This window comes from Gorilla gorilla, chromosome 1 (genome assembly GCF_029281585.2).
Source record: "Gorilla gorilla gorilla isolate KB3781 chromosome 1, NHGRI_mGorGor1-v2.1_pri, whole genome shotgun sequence".
In the NCBI taxonomy this organism is placed as follows: domain Eukaryota; kingdom Metazoa; phylum Chordata; class Mammalia; order Primates; family Hominidae; genus Gorilla; species Gorilla gorilla.
The window spans coordinates 66,294,935-66,314,189 of NC_073224.2; the positions used below are offsets into that span (position 1 = coordinate 66,294,935).

Here is a 19,255-nt window from a genome sequence, read left to right on the forward strand (position 1 = left end):
TTCCTATATTTTAGATATATATTTGCATCAGTCAAAGCTGAAGACAATTTGCTCAAGATCTGAAACCAGACAATTATTAACTATTAATTAAAATGTATTTATTACTAAATAGTGGTCTCAGATAAGTCCAGTAATAGTGATTGCTGTAATTATTGTTCAGAAGGTAATTCTTGACAAGTTCAAACAAGATGATTTTAAAAATTACCACTTAGTTTGTGCATGACATGCTAAGAATAGCTAATATTTAATAGTCTCTCTATGTCAGATATCATAATGTCTCATTTTAATTTTCTTTCTTTTCAAAATTTGAGTGATTCTTTTTTATGTAAAGACTGTCATCAAAAATCTCTAAAAAATGTTTTTCAAAAATGTTTTTAAATTTTAAAAATGGTTTACTTTTCTTTTGAAATAGTACCTCATAACCTTTTGAGTTTGAAGACAGTTTGGGCTATTTTAGAAGTTAAATTAATGTATTGACAAGTGGTCCTTGGAAATGTCAAGTGTTCTCAAAATTGTATATTGGTGAATGATAAAAGTAGATGCTTATTGTAAGAAAGAAAGCTTAGTTAGACACCATGTAACTTTTGGAGACATTATAAGGCTAACTTCTGGGTTAAAATTTGGGCTATCCAAGCCTCTCTGTCAACTGGGTAAGTTGTGCTAAGGTTTTCTAAAGAGGCATTCTTTAATTAGAAACACCCAGAGTTCTGACATGCTTTACTAGATGGCAGTTAAGGAGGCAATTGGAAAACAGCATATAAAGATTTAAGTACTTGGTATTAGTTTTGTTTGCTTGTTGTAGATCACTTCTGTTTTTGACTCTTTTTTTAAAAAATGCACATTAGATGTATGATGAATTATGTGCACTGGTGTAAACCCTGGGAATATAACAATGAAAAGATCTAATCATTGCTCATAAGATGCTTACAGTTTTTTTGCTATTTGTAGTGCACTTTTAAAAATTAATCTACTAAATCAAATTTAATGCTTGGTCACTCATTTTATTTGCACACATGTCCAATTTTGATACTGTAAATATAACTCTGTTAGAGAGAAGAGGGTTGTCTAATTCTTCATTATAGAGAAAAGTCAATGAAGAATGCATTTTCTATGTAGGGTATTAAAGAATAACTATTAAAGAGAAATGGAGAAACCAGGACATTTCTGAAAATAGTCATAACAATTCTCAGAGTGATGATTTAGTGGCATTTTGTGTGTTGTTGTGTTTGTTGTGTTTTTTTTATCTCCAAAATATGTTGGCTTCTTTTTAATGGAAACATTTCCAATAATTTTTTTAAATTATAATAATTAATGAAAAATCAGATTAACATTACAAGTGTTTTATTTACAAATTTATTTTTTATTAAATTTATTTATTAATAAACTCCATTTATTTAGGACCTTCTACATGCCAAGTTCTCTTGTTGGTGCCACAGAGATATTAGTGTATAAAACAGAGACAAATCTGCCTCATGTTGCCTAAACTACAGTGGAATTGTTACCATGTGAATTGAATGACTTCTGTAACCAGTAAGAAGACAAGTTAAGGGGTTTACTAATAATATTTGTAACAGACATTCCTTGGTTAAAAATGTTGAAACATTTTCATTTCCTTAGAAATTGGTAAAAAAGAAACTGAAGATTATTATTTTGAAATTCTGAAAGTTTTTTCCTATGGACTAGATAAGTACTACCTCTTTTTATCTTAGTAAAAAGTTTTACTGAACCATCTTTGAAAGCTCCTTAAATGTAATATTTATTTGTCAGTGATTTCAGAGTACATGCTCTTATTTATGCTTCTCTAGAAAATAACTTCTAAGTAAACAGCTCATTTCACCTTGTATGCCTGGTTAACTCCAGGGTAAGCCTGGAAGTAATTACAGATTGAGAGATTTCCATTTGGTTACCAAACTCCAAGATTTCTTTGTCCCAGTATTGAGAATTGTTCTTGGATTATGTTAGTAAGCCATGATTTAGAGCAGTATGAATATCTTTGCTGAACTGTTTTTATACTTTTTGTTTTTATTTGAGATCATTGTTAAAGAAAAAAAAAAACTTTGTAAAACTGAAATTGAGGACACTATCCAAAAGTGCAGGGGCAATATTGTTCACATTTTCTTTAAATTGACACTTACGTGACAAAATTCTTTTAATAACAAAAAGCATTTATTATCCTTGCAAGTGGAACACTTCCTATTCTTAGATTCTGCCAGGAAAGGCAAAATCATGTTGCCAGTCATAGCAACAATTAAATCTTGATATCTGCACCTAACATTTCTACTTCATTTCTACATATTGTTTTAATCTTTTTTTTTTAAACTGTCTTCTGTTTTACTGTTTTGGTAGTAAAATATATTAATTGTTATACATTTTCTGAAGCTGTTAATAAAAAAATTATTCATAATACTTGTTAAAGACTTGTGGGATAGACCTTATTCAAGGTGGGCTACTTTAATGGGGTTTGGTAAGTGGAAGACAGCTGTTTCACTCAACTCTGAACTCAACAAGAAAAAGTAGAATTTCTAGCCAAGGAGCAGGATGGGGATCAGCGGATGGAAAATTACTAAGAGAAAACATTAGGGGTAAGAGGGGATTCTGGCTAAACTGGTCTAACAGGATTCTTGCTAAAGACAGGTCAGGGTGGTCAGATATCACCTTCAGGATAGTGAAGAATGAGGAACCCAAACGGATATCTAGGCGGATCATATATTAAGGGTGAAGATTCAAATAAAACTGACTTAGCAGGATTCTTGCTAAAATTGGACAACATAGAGACAAATGCAGAAGCTCAGAAGTCAGGGGCTGAGAACTGAGTTAACAGGAGCCTGACTAGAGTTAGGTCCAGAAAAGAGTCTTTGTCAAAGCGTTCCCTATACTTTATATTAAAATTAGATTTTCCAATCTAATATACTTTCTAAACATCTTTCATTTGAACTTCATTCTTTAGTGCCTGACAATTTCTTTATGAATTAAAATGAAGTACAATCTGAATCTTGCAATGATATTTTATTATATGATCATCTACGTTGAAACACCATGATATTTTATATTTATCAGAAAACCTAGGTGATTCTTTTATTTGGGGCTTTTAAGAATAATTTCCCCTATGTGCTGGGCCGACTTAAGGAATGGAACTTACCTTCTCTTCATTTTTCTAATCAGTTCTACCACTAGGTATTAGCATTTAACTTCCTCTTTGTTGGTAGGACAAGACTGTATTGACAGGATGAAGTAGGAGATTAGTTTCCTTAGCAGTACACACTTCTCAGAGGAATACTAACCTTCATTAAGTTGGAAAACACTTAAAGCTGTAATTCAGGGCACTATATTGCCTGATCAGCTAAAATAAACAAGAAGAATAATTTTCTGGAACACAGGTTTAGCAGAGTTATATGACTAGAAGAATGCATTTCTGAGGTCGGTATTAACGTGTATAATATGATTGAAGACAAGGAAGCTCAGTTATTTTGAGAAAGAAATAAAAAAGAATAGAAAAATAAAAAGTGCAATAATAATGCATTGCTATCACATTAATATAATGGGAATCTCCTGCTAGTGTAAGCATATATAATAAAGCAGCCCAAAAATATTTATTCTTTATAAAGTTAAAAAATAAACAGGAGTTCATTTCAGTACCTGTTCCAAAAAGTTACTACGCTTAAGACAGTGCATTACGTAGTAGGGGCTCCAGGGATTACGAAAACATAATAACTGCCAGCAAATCTCTTGTAATCTGGTCATATGAACAAAGGTGTTAAAAAGAATAACAACAGCATATTGTAAAATTTTACAAGATTCATGAATGAAAATCTATCCAGTCTCTACTTACTTTAATAATTTATGACCTACTTTGTTCAAAAAATTTAAGGTAGTTATTAATACACCAAGACATTTGTCTTTGAAATTCAAAAGGGATTTCTATTTCAAATAAACATCCATTTCTGCCATTTTTGTAGCCCCTCATTAGATAAATTCAGTTTGCTTTGATGCTTGGAATTAAATACCATTTTACTTTAAGGATTATCACTAACTTTTAGTTTTTTTAAAAAAAAACAACAACAAATTCCTTTACTTTTTGAAAGACGTAATTTTTGTTATAATTCCTGGAAATATTCAGTGATAATTTGTCTTTTTAAATTTCAGAATTATTTTATTCCCATTTTTACATATTATTGTTTATTTCAACAGAAGATAAAGATAAAGCAATTATTTCTCTATACTCTTGTTGGAGTATAGAAATAGAATAGCAAAATCCTACCTATCTATAGGACGAATGGCCTACATCGTGCAAAACAAGATTTCATATCTTGAAGAATTATCTGACATCTTTAGAAAATACAGTAGCAAATTTTAGTTTGCTGGCCATCTAAAAATTCATTACCTTTAAATAAAAAATGTAAAGATTAAGAAAGAACAATTTGAAGTTATCTGAAATCTAAAATTATAGATTGTAATCAGTATTTCACTAAAGTGTGAAGTTATACATCATTACCAAAAAGCAATGATGCAAATTATTGAATAATGAGGCTCTCATTCTTTTACTAATCTGACTACAGAATATATAGAATTTATGAACATCCAAAAATGAAAATCCATGTTTTTACACATGTAGAAAGATAATGTATTACCTTATTTATTTATGTTTGAACATGTTCATGGAATATAATACTTGAGTATTGACTGATGTCCTAAAAGAGCAATGTCTTTAAAACTTTTTTTTTGTACCCAGGATATTTCTTGGCAAATGTTGTTATAATTTTCCTTTTTTTTTTTAGTTGTAGTTCTGAATTTTCACGCTATTATCACTTAAAATAATACTTGTTAGAAATGACCCTCATATCCTTATATCCTTGTCATTATCTATTATATGAGAACATGAAAAAATGGATTTTAATTCAATTTGTATGATTGCATTTTAGCAAAATATTAAGTGTCATCTCATTTCTCTGAAATTTTATTATGTCTCCCATTGTTAGACACCAACTATGTAAGTGTTGAATTTTCTTATTTTTAGTAGTACTATAAAGCAATTTATAATAAGATTGAATAATCAAAGCCTATTGGATTAATCTTACAATTTTTCTGAGGAACAGATAAGTAAATTAATCCAGTTTAGCCATGATTATACTTTTCAACCCAATAAATATCATATGTAATATGAAAAAAGTTTTCTAATTTTTGACTTTTCAGCACATGTTTTAAAATAAATCACATTTAGTAGATTTAAACTATCACTTTAATTCAAAATATTAAACTATACAAAGCAAACACTCAATGAAAACCCATAATATGTAGTTACTCAGAACACTTGCTTGCTTTTAATAGCTTGAGATAATAGTATTCTTTCATTTGAATTCTTATTTTATACAAAGGTGACCTCAAAAATTCTAAGAAATAACTTTCAATTTGCAATTGGTTATTTTTAGGTTACAGTAGAGTACAACAGGAAAACTATGGTATTCAGTTTGACTTCAAGGGTACAAATGAGATCTTAATATATACTACACCGTGCTGCTGAGAACTGAAATAAGAAAATTTCATGAAATGCTTGGTATATCAAAAAGATTAAAAAGGTGTTAATTTTGTTGTGAAGAAAATAAAAATAGCATTTCGTTTTATCATCATTTTCTTTATTTTCCTCACAGGTAGTCAGGGAGATCTCAGTCAAAATAATCCTAGTGTATGATTTTCCAAATGGAGAAGAACAGGCTAATCAATTCCTGTTTCTTTATTATTATTCTTTAAATTCTCATTGTGCTCCTCAATTAGAGGGGGATTTTGGTTTGGCTGTTTGTTGATTAGGGTCTAGGTTTGACTTTCATATATAGTTTCTGTCTTTAGAAATTGAATTATAGAACATAAGTGAAAAAGTCCTTAGTTTTCCAGTTGTGCATAATATGATAATCTCTTATTGTTATGTCCAAAGCTAATAATTAATAATAATACTTTCTATTTTTGTCCTTAACATTTTTTAACATTAAGAATATCTTGCTTTGGGCCAGGTATGGTGTCTCATGCCTGTAATCCCAGCACTTTGGGAGACCGAGATGAGTGGATTACCTGAAATCAGGAGTTTGAGGCCAGCCTGACCAACATGGTGAAATCCCATCTCTACTAAAAATACAAAATTTGCTGGGCATGATGGTGCATGCCTATAATTCCAGTTACTTGGGAGGCTGAGGCAGGAGAATCGCTTGAACTGGGAGCAGGAGGTTGCAGCGACCGAGATCGCGCCACTGCGCTCCAGCCTGGCGAAACTCCTTCTCAAAATAAAATAAAATTAAAATTAAAATTAAAGAATATTTTGCTTTGATACTCTTTGAGCTTGTCAATATATGTTTACAATCTGGTCTTAAAAATCATTACCTCATAACTCAATTTGCTCCCTTTCTTCAACTGCCAAAGCTATTTTCATCCTGACGCTCAGCTCAGATGCAGATTCAGATACAGATTCTCTGTAGATTCTATTTCCATGAAGAATAAATTTTCTTTTTATTATATGGTCTTGCCAGCCATATCACAACACCAGTTGCAGTTGCACCCTAATTTAGTACTTATTTCATCAACATTTATTCATTCACTCTAACAATACTTATTTATGCAGGTTTATTTCAGAAACTTTGGTGACTATTTTCTTGTCATTAAGATAGGAGCAATTATTTTTCTCCCAAAATTAATCTAATTGAAGGAAAGGAGATGTGCAGGGAAACAGGGCAAACATGCAAGCAAATATCATGTAAATGTACCATCATAGGGAAAGTAATGGGAGCATAAAAAAATGACCAACCAACTTTGTAGGGTCATGAAAAGCTTTGTGAATAAAATGATAATCTAGTCTGAGGTTTTAAGGTCAATGTTAGGTAGATGAAGAGATCCTAGTCCAAACAGTCATTCAGGCAGAGGAACCGCAATAAACTAAGATCTTGGAGAGAAAATGGGGTGAAGATGAGGTATATGGTCATGGCTGAAAAACAAAGTTGGTGTTTGGTTAATAACTCTCCTGGCACATATACATAGGAAAGATATAGATAGAGAGTTAAACAAGGAAAGATAATTTCATAAGTTATTTTAAAGAGATCAGATATCCTGAAACAAAAGTCATTACGTAATTGGGGGTAAAGGATTTGCATGTTCGGATTTAACTTTTTAGTAAGATCACTCTGACTGTAGTAAAAAGAACAGATTGGATAGAGCCACATGGCTAGTGGGAAAACTAGTCATGAAGCTATTGCAGCAATACATTTTAGAGGCAAAGTGGGTATTGTTGAGCGTATACTATGAGCTGATCAAGTAAAATGGGGGTGGAGAAAAAGTGGTAAGTCTTATATTTAGGGGGAAGAATGTACAGAACTTGAGGACAGACTGTATATGTGAGTGAGAAGGTAGGTCAAAGTCATGTTTAGGCTTAAAAATTTGAGTAGATGGAAGTATCATTTAGTGAGATAAGAAAACCAGAAAAAGTTTGGAGAACGTTTAGTTTTCCTTGACAGAGGTATCGTTTTCTAACAGAAATGGCCACAGGCAATATGCCCTGCCTTTCACATGGCCTTCCTAAACCGGTAAGTTCCTGAGGCTAGAAGCACTATCTTTATTAAGACTTAAGGCCCACCTCTGTCTCAAAACTTATCATGATATTTTGCACATTGCAATTGATCAATAAGATTTATTTTTTTATTCTGGTTTTCTACTTTATTACTTCTACCAAATTGGAATTGAAACAATTAATAAACTATAGTGGAAAAAGTATTGAAAATTTATGTTAAAATATTTTTACCTCATCTACCATTTATTTACTTACACAATTATGTATTTAGTATTCATTTATTTCATAGCTAGTATTTATTTAAATGAATAATCAAAAAATAATTATTATAGTTATATATGATTATATAATAATGCTGTAGATTTTAAACAGATTCTGGGGTACTACATATAAATATTTTATTTTATAATAAATAATTCTAACATTTATAATTTAATAGATTTAATAGAATAATATGTATCATATTATCTGAAAGAATGTGACTTTTTAAATAGTTATTTTGAGTATTGGATATTTTATTTGGAAGATTCATAGTTTTACATTTATAAGCTTCAGTATTAGTAAGCATTAATGTTAAGAAACTATTTTATAGAGCAAAGTAGTATTTGCTCAAGAGAAGAAATTTAGAGAATGGTTGCAGACATTGGGCAAATCAGCCAATTTTCTTTATACCTTTGTCCAATACTTAAAAATTTATGAGAGGGAGAAAGACAGGGAAAGAGAAAAAGAGACAGAGAGTGATAATATGGTAGAAAAAAAAAGAAAACAAAACTAGTGACTCTAGCTGACAGATATGTAAGAGTTTACCGTATCAGTCTTTCAGTTTTCCATGGGTTCTACATTATTCAAAATGAAAGTAAATATGTTTGATACAATGATTTTCTGAAATGACTTTGCATATTCAAGTTCTTCAGCAGGTTTTAGTTCCTGAGAGAATATTTTGGATATGTAAGCAGCAAAAATCAGTCCAAATGCAAATACAAAAAAAGAAATGATACAGTTTGCAATGTTAATTGTTTAACAAATAGTAATAATTATCACTGGACATCTAATTCGGTTGTGGATAATAAGATACTGAGGTTTAAAAGATGCACCACTATGACATGACCCACCACTTTAAAGGATATCAAGTTTAATTCAGTGATTCCGAATATTTTGTTTATATCTTTGTAGTTTCAGTTCTACTGGAAATTCACTTTTACTGTTATAGTAAATATTTCTTTCATAAATTTCAATATTTATGAATTTCAAATATATATGATATATCAGTATTTTAGATAAAAGTAAGGTATCACCACCTTGGAATAAGACTACTGACAGCTAGTAAGAAAGAATAATCATATATAGACTATATATTATACACATATTATTTATGCATTTATTATGTATTATATGCATTAGTATACATTAGTATATATGTAACATATTTTTGATGTATTTTATTTCTGCACAGATTGTCAAGGCCATTGAGGATTTGCAAATAAACTTGTATCATGATGTGGTCTTCACAGTTAATTTTTTTTGTGAGAAAGAATTTAAGAGTAGGACCTATACTAAGTATCTGTTTTTCAAATAGATATTTCAATATTTATGACTTATTTTTTATGAAAAAACCCATAAATACTTCTTAATTAAACACCATGTTTTAAACATAAAGTCATGTTTTTAATTTTGTATTGTTTTTAATTTTTTTGTGTGTTCTTCATTCTCTTTTATTTCTCTCTTTTATATAAAATCACTCTCCCATGGTCCAGAAAATATTGTGCATTGATGTTCTCATCTCCTTAGTTGGCCACGTAGCCTCTTGGTTATGAATATTAAATTCTGGACTATTTTGCATTTCCCCACACTATAGAAAAAGTGATAAATTCATTATTAGTTTAATAATTTCTATCCTCTTTCATTGGAACTTGTGATTTCTCTTTCTTGGCAGTATATCTAAGTTTAGCTGTTCACCTCACTTGTCACCTCAAAATATCCTAACACTACATCATAACAAACAAACTCTATTTACTAAATCATCTCTGACACATGGATTAATACGGTTATAACCCAAACCAAATAAAGCAACCAATTAAGGTCATTCAGTAATAATTTATAAATTAGTACTCATGAAAATATGAATTAAATGTACAATGATCTACTTTTGTGACAAACCAGGTAATGAAGCTCTTCTGATGGTGAATATTGAGTTTAATGACCACTTGTCCTAAAGATAGCTAGAAGCTTACATCCTTGCCTTAGGCATTCTATTATGACTTTTCTCCCTGTCATGTAACTTGTGAAAAAAGTTCTTAAACACTATTTCAGTATAACTTTATTGGGATATCTCAATTTGTTCATTACAAAATATCTTTATAAAGTTCTTACAAATACAATGATTTTAGGATATCACCAAAATTAACTTAATTTGGGGTAAGATTGACATTCCTATGTGTTAACAAACTTTCAGAAAAAATTATTTCTGTACAGAAGTGGGGAACATGTTCCCAAAATCAGAAGTAGAAAAAACAGAAATAATTAAACCCCCAAATTATGTGATAATTACCTCATAATTACCTGGTAATATTGTTAGGTAGTTCTCTGCACAAAATTAAAGAAAACCTTTCTATCTTCCCATATGTTAAAATGCATAACAATGTGAAATGATGGATATGTTAAATTGTTCCACTATTGTAACCATATTACATCATGCTATACGCCTTAAATATACACAATATAGTTTTTTTTTTTTAATGAGGGGATATGAACACTATGAAACAAGCTCAACACATTTGATAAAGAAAGTGATAAGAAAGTGGTTCTGGGTAATTCACCTATTGAAAAATTACAGAATTGTAGAACAGGACCTCAAATGCCATCTAGGTCAACTGTATCCTACTTTTAAAACACTTTGTGTATTACAAAAATCACGTGTGTGAGTACAAAACATTTGTTTAATTTTAAGGTGTATAATGGCATGGCTTCATACCAGTATAAAATATAACTTAAAACTTTACCACATGTCCTTACCATATGGTAGGCACTATTCTAGGGATTTTACAAATATTAACTCACTCTATTTTTATAACAGACTGATGAGGTGACCTCTATAATAGTTTAGGAATCTGACGCACAAAAGAAGTTAAGTAACTTGCCTAAAGTCAAACATCTATAGAGTTAGTAGAAGGGCTGGGTGTTTTTGTTTTGTTTTGTTTTTGTTTTTGTGGTTTTTTGAGACAGAGTCTCCCTCTGTTACCCAGGCTGGAGTGCAGTGGAGTCACCTAAGCTCACCGCAACCCCTGTCTCCCAGGTTCGAGAAATTCTCGTGCTTCAGCATCTGGAATAGCCAGGATTACGGATGTGTGCCACCCTGCCTGGCTAATTTTTGTATGTTTTTAGTAGAGAAAGGGTTTCACCATGTTGTCCAGGCTGGTCTTGAACTCCCAACCTCAGGTGATCCGCCCTCCTCGGCCTCCCAAAGTGCTGGGATTATAGGCGTGAGCTACCGTGCCTGGCCAGGGCTAGAATTTTAACATCAGCGGTTTGGCTCTAGAGTCCATTTTTTCAACCACTATGAATATTGTCTCTTGATGTTATATATCCTAATTTGCTATATTGGTTGTTGGGTTTGGAGAAAATCTGATTTCATTTTCAAAGAACTGTTTTCCAAGTTATTTATTAGGGTGAAATAAGTACTGTTTGAATTTTTTTCAATAATATTCTTGTTCACATCTACATTTGTTAATAAGAGAACTTCATTTAGATGGTGTGACTGAAGTTTTATTCAATTAAGAAATACATCCTTTCAGATGATATATGTAATATGGACTTAAGTAGTGTGTTTGAATAATTTAGTCTGTCTTTATGAAATGAAAAATTACTCATTTAAATTAAGAAATTATATATTCTAAAAATAATGATTAAATTTTGCCAGTTTGAATGTATATGATAAGCAAAATAAAAATAGTGTGTTTAACAAAGATGAGTAATATTTTTTAGTCACAGGATTATTATACTATACCACTACACATAAGAATAATTGTGTTTATAAATGAAAGTAAGCTATATTTTAAAATAAATTGTATAGTTCTCATAAGAAAAACTATATAAAATATTTTTTCAGCAAATTTGAAAGTTAGGAGTTGAATCATTTGACAATGGTACATTTATATAGATAATAGAAAAAAGCCTAGAATCTCCAAGCTCCTATTCCAAAATTCTTCTATTATAATATTCCTTCTTATAGAAAATCATATTTAAAATGTCTTCACTTGTAAGGCTTCCCGTGTTGTTTACAAAAGACGGTACGCTTTAATCCCCTCAGTGAGCAACTCATATGACTGAGGCAACTCATACAGTATGTGAGGAATGTCCTTTTATGGATATCGTGATATTAAGAGTTCACTCATTGTATCACTGTTTTGAGCTACTTCAGAGCTCCAAAATTATTTCTCTATATCTCTCAGATAGAAATAGTTTAGGATTAAATTACAAATAATGGGGTTATAGCTAGGAAAGTACATTAAAACCACCAGTGTTCTTATTCAAATACCAGAGAAATATGGTAGCTACTATTACTGATATATCTTAATGCTGTAAATCTTAATCTTTTTTTCTAAAGATGTTTTGCTGAGTAAGAACTCATGCAAGTAAACCTTTCTCATTAGTCAGAATCTTTGCACTCTGTAGTGCTATGTGCTATGAATAATACAGTTTGAAAAGTTGATGAGGATAGAAAGAAAAATTGAATTCAAATATTTTTAGAATTTTCTGGTGTAGCATATAGACATTGCATCAGCAGCTTTGCATAAAGTGTCTTACACTGTACCATACTGGGATTATACATCTTATTACTTTTTTTTGAATGGTTATACTACAATGTATGCAGTTTCAAAGTATATGAATAGTCTGCATTAGCTTAATTTATGTGCATATAATTTTGGAGGTATGACTTTCTTATGAATAAGACAGATGCACATTTAAATCTTTAAAGACCCTAGAAATAATGTAATTATGATTATGTTTAAATAATCAGATATGCAGTTTTTTCCTAACAGAATAATGAAAAAAAAATCTGGGAAAAGACGTTACTCCTCACATCCACTCTCACACACACACACATCTATTCATCTATCAGTCTGTCTTTCTATCATCTCTCTGTCTCACTCTGTGTCTGTCTCTATATCTATATATATCTATAATAGGTATACACACATATACACACATATACATCCATATATTTATGTATTCTTAAATCCACAGTTTTACTCCATGTTTATGTAGATTATGGAAATAACTACATGAATATCTTTGCTTCATTTAAAGCATTTATTTAAGATAAATATACAATAAAATTAAAACTAGTATTAAAATTTGTAACACAATTTATGAAATATATGAAATACTTGAACTTATTAATTATTTATTTGCATCAGTCCAACTTTATAAAACATTCAACTTCTGATTTTTGCTCAATAGGCTTTAATGATCCACTGAATAAAATTGTTATGACAAAGTCTGTTATGACTCAATGTCTTATTTTCCATTAATATAAAAAAGGAACAAAGTATAAAAGATATACAGCTCTAAAAAAATAATTTGGTTTGTATTTTATTATCTGCTGATAATGCTAATTTAAAACAATGATATTAGATTAAAATTTAAAAATTAGCAACCTCAACACCTTAACTGAGAGAAAGGAATCTTCTAGGAGTTAACTAATTGCCTGTGTATTTTGTCTAGGTGTTGAGGGAAAGCTAAGAGAATGAAGGCTCTAAATCCCCAGTGGAAGCATGATATGGCGAAGCAGAGCTGGTGCTGAATTGTTCTCTCTGATGGCTCTATGGGAGTGGATAGCACTGAGTCTTCATTGCTGGGTTTTAGCGGTTGCTGCTGTTTCGGATCAGCATGCCACAAGCCCCTTCGACTGGCTCCTCTCTGATAAGGGACCCTTCCATCGCTCACAGGAATACACAGATTTTGTGGACAGAAGCCGGCAGGGATTTAGCACAAGATACAAGATATACAGGTATGAAGCAAAGGGAAAGCAATTACAGAAATATCATCCTTGAAGGTTGTGTATACATAAGTTTCTCTAAGGGAAAGTTTCAGATGGGAAAAAGTTATTATCAGAAGGGTTGTTATTTACCATGCACCATAGTAATGTTTTCTTGCTATTCAAAAGTATTTCTTATAGATGTAATATATTAATATAAAAACAGATAATGGTGACCACTTGTCTATCACTCCCAAATTTAAGCATGCTACACTGCCTTAAAATAAATGGCAATGTATTTGGAAGCCGAGTTTCTTATTTTAAATAGCCAAAATTTTAAAGTGAAATTTAAAAAATTGCTTTTCCTTTCTACCTTATACAATGCTATGTTACCTTTTTCAGCCTAAATGGAAATGGTATCTTCTACTAGTCACTGAGAAGTTGAGTCACCTCATCCTTTTTTACCTGAAAGGTAATTGTACGTTCAGAAGCTAAAGGAAACAGCAATGGAATAAAAACAAGTAGCAGATAAATAGGACATGATAGCAAAGATCAAAGAAATGGATGGGATTAAGATATATGATCTTTAACATCTATCAATGTTCTATGTTCAAAATCTAAATAAGTTACACAAAAAGAATAATATATTAAATTCAACGAAGGTTGCCTGTTCACCTGATGTCCCGTGAATACATTAAGTAGAAGAGTGTACAAGTGGTTGCCTGATGGATTAGATTATATTGATCTATGCCATGAAGAACATTTTATGTGAAGTTATCACTTCAATTTGTTTATTGGTGATAGACTTTTACAATTCCTAGTTATTGGTTTAACATTTATAAAGAAGCACATTTGTTGTGTATTTTTGTGTGGCTGTATCTATGTAGATACTGCTATATAAATATTTTATTTTATGTTTTATGTGCACCAGAGGGCACTGTGCTTCATGTTTGTCTGTAGTCATTTATACAGCATTATGAGAAATTTATAAATCCTATCAGCAATGTATATTTACAGAAGACACTGAATGTCCTGAGCAAGTTCCATGAAGCATCACACAATTATTGCTTTGCCTTTTCAAAAATAAGAAATCCCTTATTCCATGCAGTCATAACACTGTCATAAGCCTAATGAAAGATTTACTCTGTTTTTTAAATAAATGAAATGACGAGGCTGGGCGTGGTGGCTCATGCCTATAATCCTAGCACTTTGGGAGGCAGAGACGGGCGGATCACGAGGTCAAGAGATGCAGACCATCTTCCAGCATGGTGAAACCCCGTCTCTACTTAAAATACAAAAATTAGCCGGGCGTGGTGGCTAGCGCCTGTAGTCCCAGCTACTGGGGAGGCTGAGGCAGGAGAAAGGCTTGAACTTGGGAGGTGGAGCTTGCAGTGAGCCGAGATCGCGCCACTACACTCCAGCCTGGGCGACAGAGCGAGACTCCCTCTCAAAAAAAAAAAAAAAAAAAAAAAAAAATTAATACTAAAGATTTTCTTTCTGAAAAGTAGCAGAAATTGTCAACATTTTATGATTCTGGGTTCATTTATTTTTACGTGTGTTTATTGATTTAGCCAGTTTTTCTTCACAGATTGAGTGAAGCTACCTGATTTTAGGATTCTAAGAATGTGTTAGATTTTAGCACTCTGCAAGAGGATTTTTAACACTCTAACACACAAACTGATGCCAGAACATGTCTCCGTGATTTATCGGCATCTGTATCTGGAGGTCTAAGGTGCTGTTTTATGTGTGATTGTTGTGGTTTAGCTTATCAGTCAATCAGCTGTGAGTTGCAAACATGGCTTGACATGTTTTTGTTTATTTTTTTTGGGACGGAGTCTCGTTCTGCCACCAAGGCTGGAGTGCAGTGGCACGATCTTGACACACTGCAACCTCCGCCTCCTGGGTTTAAGCGATTCTCCTGCCTCAGGCTCCCAAGTAGCTTAGATTAATAGGCGCCCGCCACCGCGCCCAACTAATTTTTGTATTGTTGGTAGAGACGGGATTTCATGTTGGTGAGGCTGGTTTTGAACTTCTGACTTCAAGTGATCCGCCTGCCGTGGCCTCCCAAAGTGCTGGGATTACAGGCGTGAGCCACCGTGCGCGGCCAGCTTGACATGTTTTTAGAGGTGCTGGGTTGAATGAAAGAGGCATTATTTGGATCACAGATATTAAAGGTAATGAACAAAAGTGCTTTGAGGTTTGTTTGCAAGGCGCATATATTCTGTTTGGTTTTTATGCAGCTCACTTCCTGAAGACCTTCATTAGCCCTGTGCTACTTATCCTTCCTATGTCTTTACCTTTGTGGCTTGAATAAACATGTAAAGATATTAAATCCATTTATAAACAATGGAGCTAGGTTACAACTTCTTATAAAACCATTTAAACATTGCAAATGATGCCACGGTTATTGATAGTTGCTATAAAATGAACAGTATAATTTATTCATTAGGGTACCTTTAGTTTTAGTAAAGCAAGTTTTGTCTTTAATATTTGTCTTCAAAAATATTTTAGAAAGTTCACTTTTCATTAATGTTTGCCATAAAAATATAGAATTTGTGAGTACTTAAAACACATAGATGGAAAATTAATGTTTTCCATATTTAAATAATTGATTTGTCATTTTAAAGATTGTAATTTCCTAAAGTGATCAGCCCAGTTCTACTAGTGCTTATTATTACTATCATCAACACATTCTAGGGGAATATTGCATTGACATTGTTTCTGAAAGGCATTAGTTAGAAATGTAAAACATATCAAACCTGTTAATATAATTAGGTCAAATCTATTTTCACTTGTCTTTCTTCATTTCATCCTCTTCTCCAGCAACATATTTTTATTTTCACTCCAAATATAGAACGGCAAGGACACAACAATCAAAAATTGCTGAAATCATAGCTAGGGCTAAGATTTTTTAAAATTGTCATCATGTTTGAAAAAGTGTGTTTTTGTCAACTAATAGAACTTACATTTATGTTTTTAAACTTGTGTATATTTAAAGTTATTTACAGAATTTGTATCTGAAACTACATTAAGACTTAAAAGATGATTAATTTGTGGATTGATCACTGAGTTGGAAGATTTATTGCCTCATTTAAAAAAAAAAGGCATTTCTAAAAGTGTTTTTAGTTTCAGAAAGTGAGCTATTCCTGGAGAAATTTTGTCTACTCTGCCGCATAGAACGGGGACACTTGGCGCCTTAATAAGCTGGAGCCTTGTGTTTGCAGTTGTATTCTAGAAACACTATCCTCAGGCTGTAAGCCTGTCAGGATATGTATAATCTTCTCTAGGCCGTGGAAATCTTTATTCTTTTAATACATTAGAGGATCTCTAGACAAGGGACTCATTTTTAGTGGCTCAAACTTAGATGCAGTTATCTTGAACTACTAATATGAGTTCTAAGGTCATAGGCTGGCAACTTTCATTATCATAAAATAAACATTTCACATAGGTAAATCTTCAGATATGATGACTCAAAACAAAAATGTTTTTTTTTCTTTCCCTAACTTCTACCATTCTTTGGTTAACCACATGTGTAAGTGAATTATTGGGAAAATGATGTTGATTTTCTTATACTTTTTCAAAATATTATACAGACATGTCATATTATCACAACTTGATGTGCTTCTTCAGAGCACTCAAATAATGCTCCAATTTGAGAATAGGAGACAATTGAGATGAATGTTGTGACTTACTGGTCTTTTTAGTCATGTTCCTTGAAAAAAAATTATATTTAAAAAATGACTAAGGAAAGACAAGATGGTCTAAAAAAAGTTAAACCACTATATGGTCACTTCATATGTGACAGGATTATAATGCAATCATGTGTGGGAAAGAGTGAACTTTTGAATAAGTGTTTCTTTATATGGGTATCCATATGAGAAAAGCAGAAATTTAATCCTTTCTTCATAACATATATATAAGCCTATTTTATATGGAATAAGGATCTCAATAGGAAAGGCAAAAATATTAAATTTCTAGAGAAAAAAACTTCATAATATTGGGATACATAAGAATCCATTTAAATACAAGTTATTAAGAATTAAAATACAATTATTTTTCATCAGGAATAAGAATTGGACAAGTATTTACTGATAAAGAGTTGTTTTTAAGAATGTACAATTTTCTATAATAAAAACTATGAGGATTCTGGTTTAAAATGTCTTTAAAGTAGCAATCCAGATAGAAATCACTTCAAACTTCCTATTAAAATACTGTATAAATTATCAGGAGGGAAAATGAAAACTCATAACAACACAGAAAATTATGGTTAATATGTAACCTTCTGCCAGAATATGAGAGGCATTGAAGTAGTTATAAGCTTCTTAAAAGTTAGAAGACTAGCAAAACATATTTTAATACTTCAGATGAGCAAGCCCAAATGCCTCAACAAAGGTGGCACTTACACTAAATACAGAAGGGAGCTGTGTCATTACCATCAGCTAACTACTCAGAAGCCCAGAGTTGGATCCTAATAGCAACTTCGCAGCTCCCTCTCTACGACAGGATCCTACCTTGAGATGTAGCCACAGTAAAATGATCTCTCTCTCTCTCACCATGTTTGGAATTGGCACATGGCAAGAATGATGTGGTAGGAAGATATCAAATAAGGAAGCCCCATGTAATATTTGAGACACAATTAAACCAAAAAATAAAGAAGCAGAAAATATTTTTCTCTATTTAAATTTTATTTGTTTGCCATGTATTTTTATTTGCTAAATTTGGCAACTCTAGAAGGGAATATACGAGTACTAATATTAATGATTACATATCTATGACAAGGAACAAGGACTTTCAGAAGTAAATTACCAACAGGGAGAGGAGTAGACTTTAGTGTAGTTAATGTTGTTTCCCCTGGACTTTCTTGTTCAGATTGTCAGAGAAATGAATGTCAGAGTAAATTCCGCCTCAGCTATACACTGATAATTAAGCCCAAACCACTACATATCAGTGCAGTCTCCTGCAAACCAAAGAAGGATTTGGAGGCACTGACCAACACATCCTGTTTCAGCAAAATCTACATATTGATAGAGCCCTCTCTATTCCACATAACAAATAAAATAATACAGTAATATATTATACATATTACGTACATATATATATATATGCTATAATACAATAGCCCCTTTGGACTTGCATTACGTGACAGTATGAGGTTAACTGTAGGGAGACCATGCTTTTACTGAAGGGAGAAGGTAACACATTTTTCAAAATAGCTAAACGAAAAAAATAAATATCTTAAAGATTCAGTAGAAGAGATTACCTCTTCATGATCCCTCTCCCTGATATACACATACACAAACAAGCACACATGAATGCCTGGTCTCTTCAATAGATTGTAGGAAATTGTGGTATCTCTAGAAACAGCAGACCATACGGCAAGAAAAAAATAGGGTGAAAATAAAAAGGAGTTTGGAGGGCGTGATAATAGTGCAAATAAAATAAAATGTAGCCACACAAATAACATTCACACTAAAAATTATCACACAGAGTTTAGTGAAAAATAGTAAATATTGTTTTAAAATTTCAAGGAAATGTTAAAATATAATTCTTGGAAGAGACAGTATTTAACAATAAAGAGACTATTAAGTTTAAGTGACCCAGGTTTATAAACTCTGATGATATAAATAAATACTTAGATATCTGAATTTGAGTAAAACCTTAGAAAAATTAAGCAGAGAGTGGAAATTCAAATTTATTAATATTTCCGTTTTCAACCAGAAAAATTAAGTTTAAAA

General features: G+C 31.7%; 1 protein-coding gene across 5 annotated transcripts in view; it reads left to right on the plus strand.

Moving 5' to 3' along the window:
- The window catches only part of BRINP3 (BMP/retinoic acid inducible neural specific 3), a 390,799-nt gene that overhangs the window by 10,234 nt on the left and 361,310 nt on the right, over nt 1–19,255 (plus strand). For all 5 annotated transcript variants that reach the window (XM_019028084.3, XM_055378107.2, XM_055378100.2 and 2 more), the window contains exon 2: nt 13,268–13,553. In XM_019028084.3, coding sequence (XP_018883629.1) covers nt 13,318–13,553 — 236 coding nt within the window. In that variant the 5' untranslated portion in view covers nt 13,268–13,317. The remainder of the gene's footprint in view (nt 1–13,267; nt 13,554–19,255) is intronic.